Source organism: Dendrobates tinctorius, unplaced genomic scaffold (assembly GCF_039654945.1).
Source record: "Dendrobates tinctorius isolate UK_male_01 unplaced genomic scaffold, ASM3965494v1 ptg000208l, whole genome shotgun sequence".
Taxonomy (NCBI): Eukaryota; Metazoa; Chordata; class Amphibia; order Anura; family Dendrobatidae; genus Dendrobates; species Dendrobates tinctorius.
Genome location: NW_027361875.1, coordinates 5895664 through 5909281, shown reverse-complemented (window position 1 = coordinate 5909281; position 13618 = coordinate 5895664). Strand labels below are relative to the sequence as shown.

Sequence of the window (13618 nt, the reverse complement as noted above, 5' to 3'; positions counted from 1 at the left end):
TCGGTCAGTCAGTACGCCGTCTGTTTCCGGACACTGGCTTCCGAGCTGGAGTGGCCTGATAATGCACTCATCCCTGTGTTCTGGAGAGGGTTGGCTAAGCATGTCAAAGATGCTTTATCTACCAGAGAAGTCCCCATAAGCCTGGAGGAGTTGATTGCAATCTCCACCCGTACTGACCTCCATTTTACGGAGCGCGGGCTGGAGCGTACTCAATCCAGACAGAAGCTTAGGGTGGCCCCTGACTTCTCTGAATTTCTTGAACCCCGTGATCTGGAAGTTTTACCTCCTGAGCCCATGGATGTGTCTCGCATTGGTCCTAAACCGCGTCCGGCACAGGGCTCCACATGCTGCTACCTGTGTCGACCGTCTGGCCACCTGGCTAACACGTGTCCACAGCGATCGAAAAGGCGTTCACCTCCAGTAGTAGTTGGTGGGGATCTACCTAATATGTAAACTTTCTCCTCCAAACCGGTATTCCGAGGGACGTTAGACAGTGGAGCTTCCACCTGGGAGGTAGAGGTCACGGTAGACTCTGGGGCAGAAGGAAATTTTATGTCTTCAGCCTTCGCCCAAAAGCACGCTATTCCACTGGTGCCACTTCCTCACCCCGTGACCGTCAGGGTGGTCAACGGATCTACCTTACCATCTCAGATTACCCACCAGACAGCACCCCTGGGGTTCTCAATTTCGCCGTCTCATCGCGAGACGTTGTCCCTGCTCATTATGCCAAAGGGCATCGATCAGGTGCTTCTGGACTCCCTTGGCTCCGTTGCCATTCCCCTCATATAGAGAGGTCCTCGGGGAGTATACTGGGCTGGAGCAAGGACTGTGTGGGAAGGTGCATGGGGGGCAGTGTCCAAGTAGCCTCTGCGGAGGTGCCCGTGGATCATTCCGCGCCCCTCACTGGGAATTTGAGGTCCATGGTTCCAGACGTCCCTGAGCCAGTGCCGCCGGGCAAGACCTTTGTCCCGCCTCACCTGCGGTCCAAGGTTCTCGCGTGGGCACATGCGTCCAGGGTGGGTGGTCACTTTGGTTACAAGTGGACCACAAAACTCCTGGCTAGCTCTTATTGGTGGCTGCACAGGGCTCGGGACACTAATAAATACATTCAGGCATGCGCCTCTTGTGCTCGGAGTAGCTCCTCTAAACAGAGGTCAGCTGGGTTACTGTATCCCTTGCCGGTGGCAGACCGGGCAATGGAGGTCCTCGACAGTCTGGGTCGCACCCCGCATGTCACTCAAATCTCTAAAATGAGAATGAAGACGCCCGCCGACACACACTGGCGCCCCGTTCCAACTTCTGCTCCTGGCGATTTAGCCATCCCTGACGCCTTCCACGTGTCCCTTCTCAAACCTGTTCACATGTCCCGGTTTTTCAAGTCATCTGCCGGAGCATCAGACTTGTCTTCGGATGAGCCTGAGGCCTATACCTCTGTGGGACACAAGGTGGTACGAGGCAAAAAACTTTATTTGGTGGACTGGAAGGTTCAGGAGGTGAGGGGCCCTAGGAGGGGGGGTAATGTTAGGCGTCGGATTCCTGCAGCGGCACGACAGGAGTCCAGAGCCTCACATGCTGCTCTGCAGCAAGCCATTCCTGAGGCTAAGTCCCTCTGCAGCTCCACTGAGCATGCTCACGAGACGATCTCCCATTGGAGGTCGGGAGTCACATGCTCAGGTCCTTCTCCAGATCTGATTGGTCCATCTCTGAGATCTGGAAGGTCCCGGCAGCGCACGGCTATAAAAGGCCCGCATGGCCGCTTGGCCATGCGCTAGGATAGACTCTTCTTGCTAGATGTGTGAATGGTGATGGATGTATGACTCTGCTGACTGACTTATTAAGATTCCCCTCCCTCTGATATTACGCATGTGGATAGGGAACTAGGGAGTCAGCGCCAGTCAGTGGCAAGCCATAGGCCACTGTGCACACCGCACCTCTACACTAGCGTCCGGTGGTGTCACATCTCGGCATTATCGCATAGCGGTTGTGTCTGCGACGCCACACGCAAGGTAGGTCTACACGGACACCGACCCCAGACTTGGGCCCGTGTCCTGTGACCAGATACCGTGCGTACAATTTCGCTGAGACCTGTGAGCCTAACAGGCTCGGCGTTTATGTTTATGTTACAGCGCCTCTGTGAGCTAACAGAGTCCGCTCTGCGCACATCAGGTGACGTTGAACCCGTGCGCATTATACCGCCATATAGCGCGTCTGCCATTAATTAGCAGCAGTGTTAACACCTTCTGCACGGTGGACCCTGAGCGGCGAACGCACTTTATTATTTACTTATTTAGTGCGTTCCGCCGTTCCTAACACTTTGAGGATCCACCTCACCTATGAGCCTAACAATGCGATTTGCATACTTTCGCCTTATCCTGACTAGACGTGTCTTACCTCGTTGTCTGGCACATGACCGCATGTATGCAAATTACAAATCGCATATTTGCAGTTACATGCCTACCTGCTCACATAGACTGCAAACTTGATCTACAAACCTGGACAACTGCTTTAAGGTATAGCTCAATATGCATTTGTTAAGAAAATATGCTAAATCTCTAAATCAGCCAAAAATAAATAAAATTTGGCCACTATTTACCCCTTTCCCCTAGGTACAGTTACCATGGTAATCCTGCCTAGAGCAGATAAAATACGGCCTTGATGCACATTGTTCAATAACTGCTGTAGTCAGTAAAATGTCACTGTGTGGGCAGGGAAAGGATATAGAAAAGAAGAAGCTGATATTTACAACGTAATAAAATAAAAACTACGTACGAGAACATTTATTCTCACACCCACCTGACGCCCATCTTACAGTCCATGACACAAGGTTCATCAAAGTTGTTAAGAAGGTCGTCCAGTTGGATGTAGCTTTCCCCGTCTCTTTCTGTTACCCCGTGGAAAGTGGGAACGCAGGAGGCCAGAGGGTCTCTCATCAGGAGCTCAAAGCAATTTTTCTCATTTTCTGAGTAACGTTTTAAAATCGTCCCCCCGGCGGCAGCTTTAAAGCTTCCTACAAAAATACAAATTGAAGACAGTATTATTATAATGTGCTGTATATCCACATACATACATACCAATACTTAGGTCTTTCAGCGCAGAGGATATTTAAAGTGATCAGATCAGAACAAAAAATTATTAATTCAAACAATAGTTCTAATACATTGTCCAAAACACACTGAAAAAAGTCCAGTTGTGCCCAACATACCTTAACGACTATTCTATTTCTACAGGAGGGAGGAGGAGATGCTGCAATAATATAAGAATATGAGGGAATTGCTACAAGTGCTACTCACAAAATTAGAATATCATCAGAAAGTTAATTTACTGTATTTCAGTTCTTCAATACAAAAAGTGAAACTCATATATTATATAGAGTCATTACAAACAAAGTGATCTATTTCTAGTGTTTATTTCTGTTAATGTTGATGATTATGGCTTACAGCCAATGAAAACCCAAAAGTCATTATCTCAGTAAATTAGAATACTTTATAACACCAGCTTGAAAAATGATTTTAAAATCCGAAATGTTGGCCTACTGAAATGTATGTTCAGTGAATGCACTCAATACTTGGTCGGGACTCCTTTGGCATCAATGCGGCATGGCATGGAGGCGATCAGCCTGTGGCACTGCTGAGGTGTTATGGAAGCCCAGGTTGCTTTGACAGCAGCCTTCAGCTCGTCTGCATTGTTGGGTCTGGTGTCTCTCATCTGCCTCTTGACAATACCCCATAGATTCTCTATGGGGTTAAGGTAAGACGAGTTTGCTGGCCAATCAAGCACAGTGATACTGTTGTTTTTAAACCAGGTATTGGCACTTTTGGCACTGTGGACAGGTGCCAAGTCCTGCTGGAGAATGAAATTCCCATCTCCAAAAAGCTTGTCGGCAGAGGGAAGCATGAAGTGCTCTCAAATTTCCTGGTAGATGGCTGCGCTGACTTTGGTCTTGATAAAAACACAATGGACCTACACCAGCAGATGACATGGCTCCCCAAACCATCACTGATTGTGGAAACCACACTAGACCTCAAACAGCTTGGATTCTGTGCCTCTCCACTCTTCCTCCAGACTCTGGGACCTTGATTTCCAAATGAAATGCAAAATTTACTTTCATCTGAAAACAACACCTTGGACCACTGAGCAACAGCCCAGTTCTTTTTCTCCTTGGCCTAGGCGTTGTCTATTGGTCATGAGTGGCTTGACACAAGGAATGAGACTCTTTTAGCCCATGTCCTGGATATGTCTGTGTGTGGTGGCTCTTGAAGCAATGATTCCAGCAGCAGTCCACTCCTTGCACATCTCCCCCAAATTTTTGAATAGCCTTTTCTAAACAATCCTTTCAAGGCTGTAGTTATCCCGGTTGCTTGTGCACCTTTTTCTACCACACTATTTCCCTCCACTCAGCTTTCCATTAATATGCTTGGATACAGCACTCTATGAACAGTCAGCTTCTTTAGCAATGACCTTTTGTGGCTTACCCTCCTTGTGGACTGTGTCAATGACTGCCTTCTGGACATCTGTCAAATCAGCAGTCTTCCCCATGATTGTGGAGCCTACTGAAACAGACTAAGGGACCTTTTTAAATACTTAGGAAGCCTTTGCAGGTGTTTTTGTTAATTATTCTAATTTACTGAGTTAATGACTTTTGTGTTTTCATTGGCTGTAAGCCATAATCATCAACACTAACAGAAATAAACACGTGAAGTTGATCACTCTGTTTGTAATGACTCTATGTATTATGAGTTTCACTTTTTGTATTGAAGAACTGAAATAAATTAACTTTGTGATGATATTCTAATTTAGTGAGAAGCACTTGCAAGCCCTAAAATAATAAAGCCTAAAATTGAGCCTTAGAGAGTAATTGACACCAGGTCAAAAGTGGCTAATTTATGCTCCCCTGTGGTGTATCATGTGGGTTTTGTTTTTTTCCCCCCTTAAATCCGCCATACAATTCCAGAGATATAGACCTTTTTATTTAGTGCTTCATTTTATGGTCTTTAACAAAGGGGCGTGGCTTACAGGGTAATTATGCAGATCTGCTTAAAGACATGCCCTAGAGGATCTTGTTGGACAAGCTCCTTTGAAAAAAGAGCATATAAATTAGCACTTTACTTTAAAAGGGGCATCTGACATTGGACTGTGATAAGCAGGGTCACTCAAGCCAGGGGCCAACACCTGGTTTCCACATTTTGCTTTAAATGAGAAGCTGCTATATCGGGTTACTAAACTGAGAAAGGAAGTGATAGAGTAGTTTTTAGTACCGGGCCCCTATAGGCATAGGCTACTAGACCTGGCCAATTCTCATGTCTTGGGAGGTCATCTGGGAGGACACAAAACTCATGAGCGGGTCCTTCAAAGGTTCTACTGGCCTGGATGTCACAGGGAGATTGCCATCTACTGTTGGTCCTCTCTACCTGTGAGCTAACTGCTCCCGTATGCCACTTCCAGAGTCCACTAGTGCCATTGCCTATTATAGAGGTCCCATTTGAATCGATTGCCATAGACCTTGTTGGGTACTAATACACCCTGGTGGTAACTGACTATGCAACATGTTACCCAGATGCGGTACCACTGAGAAACTCCTCCGCCAAAAGTATAGCCCGAGAGCCAATCCATATTTTCTTCCAGAGGGACCTGCCAAAGGAGATCCTGACGGACCAAGGAACTCCTTTTATGCCCAAAGTGAATCGAGAGTTGTGTAAGGCTCTCCATATTACACATCTCTGGATGATGATGTACCATCCGTAGACGGACGGCATGGTGGAGAGGTCGTAGAGAAGAATGGTTGAGACTGAGATTATCTACTGCTATACCTGCTGCTCTCTATCAGGGAACTACCACATGCCTTTATGGGGTTCTCACCATTTGAGCTACTATATGGATGGCACCTCTCGGAGACTTTTGGATATTGCGAAGGAGACCTGGGAGGCAGAAGTTACACTCCACCGGAGCATCATCGAGCATGTGGCCCAAATTCAGGACAGGATTGCGAAGGTGATAAAGACTGAGAAGGAGAGACTTCTTCAAGCACAAGAGGCCCAGGCCAGGGTCTAGAATCAGGCAGCAAGTCTAAGAAAGTTTAGCCCTGGAGACCAGTTATTTGTGTTGGCACCCATGGTCGAAAGTACATTTCTGGCCAAGTGGCAGGGGCCATACAAGGTGGTTGAAAAATTCAGTGACGTAAACTATAAGAGATTCTCTAGCCAGGAAAAAGAAAGCCGTACTAAATGTAGAACATCAACCTGCTCATACCGTGGCGAGACAGGGAACCAGTGAAAGTTACATGCCTGAGGGCCAATCCTAAAGCTAAGGTCATGGATGTCACAGTGGCAGAGACACTGGTGTCTCATACCCAAAAGACAAAGATAAAGAAAGCCATATTGGTATAATGAAAATTCATTAAACATGGAGTAGCATACCTATTAGTTGTACTGCTGTCAAATTACAAAATGCTCAAAAGTAAGTGAACCTGTATGGTGGAAAATAACTCATATCAAATACCGTTGGGTATAATCATTTGTGAAAGAAACTGTGAAAAGATTGAATGGTGTAATTTGTTCACCATATCTCCACCCCAGGGTGGGGTTTAGAAGGTAAATGGAGTTTAACTCCAGAGTGGTGCTTGTGTTTGTAGTAAACTAAACCCTGTGTTTGGTAATTCCTGCAGGTACACAGACTGTGTACCATATTGTTTTCCTTTCCTGTTTTGCCCAAAGGGATGTGTTTATTTTTACTTTGCATTGGTTTAAAGAGCAGGGCTGTGGAGTCGTAGTCAGTGTTCATTTTGGTGGACCTACTCCGACTCCTAAAATATATAATAAATTGGGTACAGTAGTTCAATGCAGAATGTGCTGAATATTTTTTCATAATAATTTGGGAAAGGTATGAAATGTCCTATAAATGGCTGTTCTATTCCTGATCTAAGGCTACATTCACACACAGCGCTTTTGCTGCGTTTTTTGAGGATACGTTTTTCAGCTGCAAAAGCAAATCAGCTTTTTAAAAAACCGCATCATCTGAAAGGTTTTTGAGCTGATAGAGCAAATTTCTAATCTGCTTTTGCTATTGAAAACATTATCTATCTATCCATCCATTTATCCATATCTGTCTATCCATATCTTATCTGTATCAAAAAGAATGAAAGCCGGGTAGCACAAAGACCAACACTCTTTTTTTTAGCACCAGTCAGGTACACCTCATAGCTGCCCAAAAGGATGCCCAGGACAGGCACTGCTCGTCTTCAGTAACACAGCAACATCAATTGATAGTTGGAATAAATAGACTGCATTCACCACATCTTCTTAAGGTGTAGGCTTTATTTTCAAGTGTAGGGGTGTGCAGTATGAGGTTCTGTAGCAGCTGAGGTGTGCAGTATGAGGTTCTGTGCCACAGTATGAGGTTCTGCCCCCCCCCCTAGTTTTGATCCTGGCTACGCCCATGGTGTGAATGTAGCCTGAGGATCTAGACTTTGCCATAATAATAATAATAATAATAATAATAATAATAAATTTTATTTCTATAGCGCCAACATATTCCGCAGCACTTTACATTTCAGAGGGGACTTGTACAGACGATAGACATTACAGCATAACAAAAATCACATAGATCATAACAGATACCAAGAGGAATGAGGGCCCTGCTCGCAAGCTTACAATCTATGAGGAAAAAAAGGAGACACGAAAGGTGGGTGGTAACAATTGCCCTGATTATTTGGACCAGCCATAATGTTAAGTGTTTAACAGTACAGACACAGAGGGCTAATAGATGTAAAAAGGATGTGGGAACATGATGCGGGGAACCTGGTTGTGGTAAAATTTTTGACTGTGCCACACAGGGATAGTTAGGTTAATGTGTTGAGGCAGTAGGCCAGTGTGAATAAATGCGTTTTCAGGGCACGCTTAAAATTGTAGGGATTCGGGACTAATCGTATTGACCTGGGGAGTGCATTCCAAAGAATTGGCGCAGCACGTGTATAGTCTTGGAGACGGGAGTGGGAGGTTCTGATTATTGAGGATGCTAACCTCAGGTCACCAGCAGAACGGAGGGCACGGGTAGGGTGGTAGACAGAAACGAGGTATGAGATGTAGGGTGGTGCTGAGCCATGGAGAGCTTTGTGGGTGAGGGTAATAAGTTTGTACTGGATTCTGGAGTGGATGGGTAGCCAGTGTAAGGACTGACACAAGGTAGAGGCATCGATGTAACGGTTGGCGAGGAATATGATTCTGGCTGCAGCATTCAAGTCAGATTGAAGGGGGAGAGTTTGGTAAGAGGGAGACCGATTAGAAGAGAGTTACAATAGTCTAGACGAGAATGAATAAGAACAGTAAGAGTTTTTGCGGAATCAAAAGTAAGAAAAGGTCGAATTCTATAAATGTTTTTGAGGTGCAGATAACAAGAGCGAGCCAGTGATCGGATGTGGGGGGGCGAATTAAAGTTCGGAGTCAAGTATAACCCCAAGACAGCGGGCATGTTGCTGGGGAGTAATAGTGGAACCACACACAGAAATGGCAATGTCGGGTATAGGTACATTAGTAGAGGGAGGAAACACAAGGAGTTCAGTCTTTGACAGGTTCAATTTCAGATATAGTAAGGACATGATGTTAGACACAGCATTTAGACAATCGCTGGTGTTATCTAAAAAGGCAGGCGTGATATCAGGAGAAGAAGTGTATAATTGGGTGTCATCAGCATAGAGATGGTACTGGAACCCAAACCTACTGATTGTTTGACCAATAGGGGCAGTATACAAAGAGAAGAGGAGGGGGCCTAGGACTGATCCTTGAGGAACCCCAACAGTAAGTGGAAGATGAGAGGAGGAACCAGCAAAAGATACAGTAAAGGAGCGGTCAGAGAGATAGGAGGAAAACCAGGAGAGAACGGTGTCATTGATGCCGATGGTGCGGAGCATGGTGAGGAGGAGCTGATGATCCACAGTGTCGAATGTTGCAGAGAGATCCAAGAGAATTAGCATGGAGTAGTGACCATTAGATTTAGCTGTTAGTAGATCATTAGCGACTTTAGTGAGGGCAGTTTCAGTAGAGTGTAGAGAGCGGAAACCGGATTGGAGAGGGTCGAGAAGCGAGTTATCAGAGAGATAGTGGATCAGACGGGAGTGGACCAGGGGTTCCAAGAGTTTAGAGATGAAGGGAAGATTAGAGACAGGTCTATAGTTAGCAGCACAGTTTTGGTCGAGGGATGTTTTTTTTAAGTAGTGGATGTATGATGGCATGCTTAAATGAGGAGGGAAAGATACCATAAGAGAGAGAGAGGTTAAATATTTTAGTTAGGTGAGTGGTGACAGCAGGGGAAAGGGACTGGAGGAGATGTGACGGAAATGGGTCACTGGTGCAAGTGGTTGGGCGAGAAGATGCAAGGAGCCTGCTTACTTCTTCTTCTGTGACTGGTTCAAAATCAGAGAGTGAGCTAGATGCAGTGGGGGGAGGGAGGACAGTGCATGGTATGAGGTGATTGGGAGATTGTCTTAGCTGAGATAAGTCAGTGCTGCACTCCAGCACCAGTGAAGCGCCTCCTCTACAGACAAGGGTACAAAGTAAACACACTCAGAAAGAAGGAAGGCCTGCACTCATCTCAGAACAATTGCTAGAGTGAACAGGATAAGAAGATTAAGGTAATTACTTCTTAAAGCATATTTAAACTTTCAATAAACTGTGCATAAACCAATAGTCCAGTATACTGTATGTTCGATGCTTGTTTGTTTTTTCTTTGAGCTCATATTTTTGGGAAGCTAGCTTTTATACAATTTGCATACAATATACAGGGAAAATACAGCAATAGGATTGATGAGGACTTATATGAGGACTTGTATAGGTATAGAAGCCAAAACATCAAGTTATTAGCTATGTTATCAGTTTCTTTGTTCCTGGAGTATGATACACAACAAACTTGCTCCCTCCCTCCTCCCCTCTTCATAGACTGTGAAGCATTTAGTGAGCTGTACCCTAAGAAAAGCCTTGGAAATTCAAAGTAAAGCTATCTAATAACATATTTTACAAACTTTAGATTTGTCATCTGTACTACTGATATATGCAAAGTTTGTTTTATTTCTATCTAAAATTTATACAGTGAGGAAAGTATTATTTGATACACTGCCGATTCCCACCTACAAAGAATGGAGAGGTCTGAAATTTTTAATCATAGGTATACTTCAACTGAGAGAAACAGAATCTACAGGAAATGTCTGACCTCTGTAATTGCAAACAAAGATTTCTGAACCAAATATTAAGTTCTGTTTTTCTATTGCATCAAATACACATTACATGCAATAAAATGCATTTTATCTATATAATACAATGTGATTTTCTAGATTTTTTTTTTAGTCTGTTTCTCACACGTGAAGTGTACAATTGCAGACCTCTCCATTCTATGTAAGTGGGAAAACTTGCAAAATTGTCAGTGTATCAAAATCTTATTTTCCCCACTGTACATGGTTCCCTGTTCTTGCTAGAATTATAATCTACATTATTTTATAGGACAAAATTATTTTTATAGTGAATTTATATGATTACAAAAGTCTAAGAAGCTCCCCATGAAGTCAGCTGTATTTGAGCATTTCACAGTGACTCAAGATGAAAAATATTTTGTGTGTCAATGTATGACAAGTGACCCAGAGGAAAACAAATGCTGTGATGCCAAAATCAGTGCATACTCAGGCAGTGATAAAAATGCTCCTACAAGAGCTTCCAATCTAAAAAGACATTTACAACGCTTCCACCCAGAAGTTTTCAAAGCTGTGACTGAGAAAGATAACAGCAGCACCAAGAAACCCTGTGCCCAGCACTTCCTGCCAGGCAAAGGAGGAGGAAAGAGCATCTCAAACAACATTAACAAGATATTTTGTAAGTGACAAAGTTACTGTAACAATGACAGCAGATATGTTTAAAAGACAGCTCATACAGCTTGTTGTGAAGGACGGTGTACCATTAACATTATTTGCACGACCAGCTTTTACAGCTCTTAATGGAGAAATGGCCCGCAAACTTGGTGTTTCTCTGGAAAGAGAAAGTATTAGAAAATTAGTGATTGAAGAAGCCCTTAAACAAAAGGAAGATCTTAAAAAGACTCTCAAAAGACACTTCATGTTTCTTAAAATGGATGCCTGCACACGTCACAGAGTGAACTATTTTGCCATCAATGTTCGATATGTTTGTGACAACAAAGAAATTGTTACCAAGACACTGGCAGTAAAAGATACTAAAGCTCATCACAACAGCCAGTTTCTACAGGCCTTAGTGGAAAAAGTTCTGCAAGATTACAAACTCAACAAAGAACAGGTTCTTGCTATTGTAACGGACAATACTTCAAACATGATAACGGAGAGAGACACAGCTATTGGAAAATAAAATTTTTCTGGCAGCTGTTTATGTGGACCCAAGTCATCGTATACTGCTTGATGATCAACAGCTTACTAAAGGAAAAGAAGCTCTGACTGAGGTAGCAGTTAGGATGAGTGGCCTACAGGAGGACTGCCAGGCGCAAGAGGACTTGGGTCCTGACAGTGCTACTGCCGCCATATCTTCATCCTCATCAGATGAGGAGTTTGACTTTGACAAGTATTTGGATGACATGTAGCAGGCAAAGCTTTGCCACAAGGAAAAAGATTTCACTCCGTCTCCTATAGCAAGCAGATTGACCATATTTCAGCAAAATGTTTCACTTGCTCTCAAAGAAATAGAAAAATTCAACCGTTCATCAAAACTGACTGTGCATGAGGCAATTCCTTTATACCCGGAAATTGTTAGAGATGTTGCCCATGTGGTTACGGCTTTGCCTCCAACCCAAGTTAGTGTAGAGAGGTTGCTCTCTGGCCTTAAAATTATTAGGTCAGATTTGAGGTCCTCTATGAAGGAGGATCTGATGGAGGCAATTCTATTTCTTAGAACAAATTCATAGACTGCACAAATGTTATTTAGTATGTTTTTGTTGAAAACAGTTTTTTGCCACTTACATAGTTTATTACATAGTGGTATATATATATACTGTATATATATATATATATATATATATATATATATATATATATATATATATACACACACACACACCATATATACTCGAATATAAGCCGAGATTTTCAGCCCATTTTTTTGGGCTGAAAGTCCCCCCATCTCGGCTTATATTCGAGTCATATACACACGGGGGGGTCGGAAGTGGAGGGTGGGCGGGGGTGTCAGGTCATACTTACCCGTCCTGATGCTGTCTCTTGAGCCCCCAGCTTCTCCGCGCTCTCTCTTCCTGCCTTCAGCGCAGGGTGGATTTGATTTAAATCTAACTGATTTAAATCACGATTTAAATCACGATTTAAATCACTAGTCAGTAAGGCTTGATTTAAATCAGTGATTTAAATCAAAGTTTCTACCTAAACTAGTTCTTGCTACTTTAACATGCAAGTAGATGAAGATTTTTAGAATCACTTTTTATATTACTTTTTTCTCCCCAGTTTAATGGGTTAATCATTCATATTTGGACACCACTGTTCTGTTGTACTTAGGGTGGTTTCACATTAGCGCTTTTTAAGCGCACGCACGGCCAGGGGTAGCTCCGCCCCCGAGCCGGCTCTCTGCCCGGCGTGCCCGCCCCTTGCTTGTAGCGCCGCCTCCTAGCGCACAGCGGTGCCTGCGATCGGCGCACCCTATCTTTAGCATAGGGTGCGCAGATCGTGCGCAGGCCGTGCGCTAGTTGCGCTTTGACCTGCGCACTTTTGACGGTGCGCCGTGCGCGCCAAAATCCGAAAAGTTTGATTTTGGCGCGCACGGCGCACCGTCAAAAGTGCGCAGCGCAGGTCAAAGTGCAACTAGCGCACGGCCTGCGCACGATCTGCGCACCCTATGCTAAAGATAGGGTGCGCCGATCGCAGGCGCCACTGTGCGCTAGGAGGCGGCGCTACAAGCAAGGGGCGGGCACGCCGGGCAGAGAGCCGGCTCGGGGGCGGAGCTACCCCCGGCCGTGCGTGCGCTTAAAAAGCGCTAATGTGAAACCACCCTTAGGAAGGAGAAAAATAATCCTGACCTTAATAACAATTTAAATAGATTTATTCAACTGAAACAATAACAACATTACAGCATAAGTTATTTGCTTAAACAAACATCCATGTTTGTTAACTAATTTGGCTAAACAAAATATATATATATTTTAAGAAACTTAGACTGTCAGCCCAGCCGACACATGAAAACCTTAAATACTCCTGTCCCTGCTGTCCTCTGTAGCTCACTTGTCGTCATCTTCATCATCATCTTCTTCTTTGTTCCTATTCATAATCTGGAAAAGAAAAACAAGCTTTCCTGCTTTATTGGGTCCCAACCGATTTCTCAATTTAGAATGAATGAGTCCAAAGGAAGAGAATATTTTTCCAACGCCTGCAGAAGAAGCTACTGCTGTTAAAAGTGAAATCATTACTTGAACAGTCTCTAAATCCAAGCGCTTAAGTGACTTCCACCAGTTTACTGGTGTGACCTTCCTTAGAATATCTTCAGCAAACATATATTTCTTGAATGGTTCCCCCTTAGCTCTGAAGTTTATTATAGTTGGCATTAAAGATGGATGATTGCTGGATACCCATGTCATAGCTAACTCCTCTTCCTCAGCACTTAGGTTTTGACCCTGATAT

At 44.1% G+C, this 13618-nt stretch overlaps 1 protein-coding gene across 1 annotated transcript in view; it reads right to left on the bottom strand.

The window, feature by feature from the left end:
- Positions 1–13618, bottom strand: part of ITPKA (inositol-trisphosphate 3-kinase A) — a 143563-nt gene that overhangs the window by 21435 nt on the left and 108510 nt on the right. The window contains exon 3 of the mRNA XM_073554174.1: positions 2794–3007. Within this exon, the coding sequence (XP_073410275.1) occupies positions 2794–3007 (214 nt within the window). The remainder of the gene's footprint in view (positions 1–2793; positions 3008–13618) is intronic.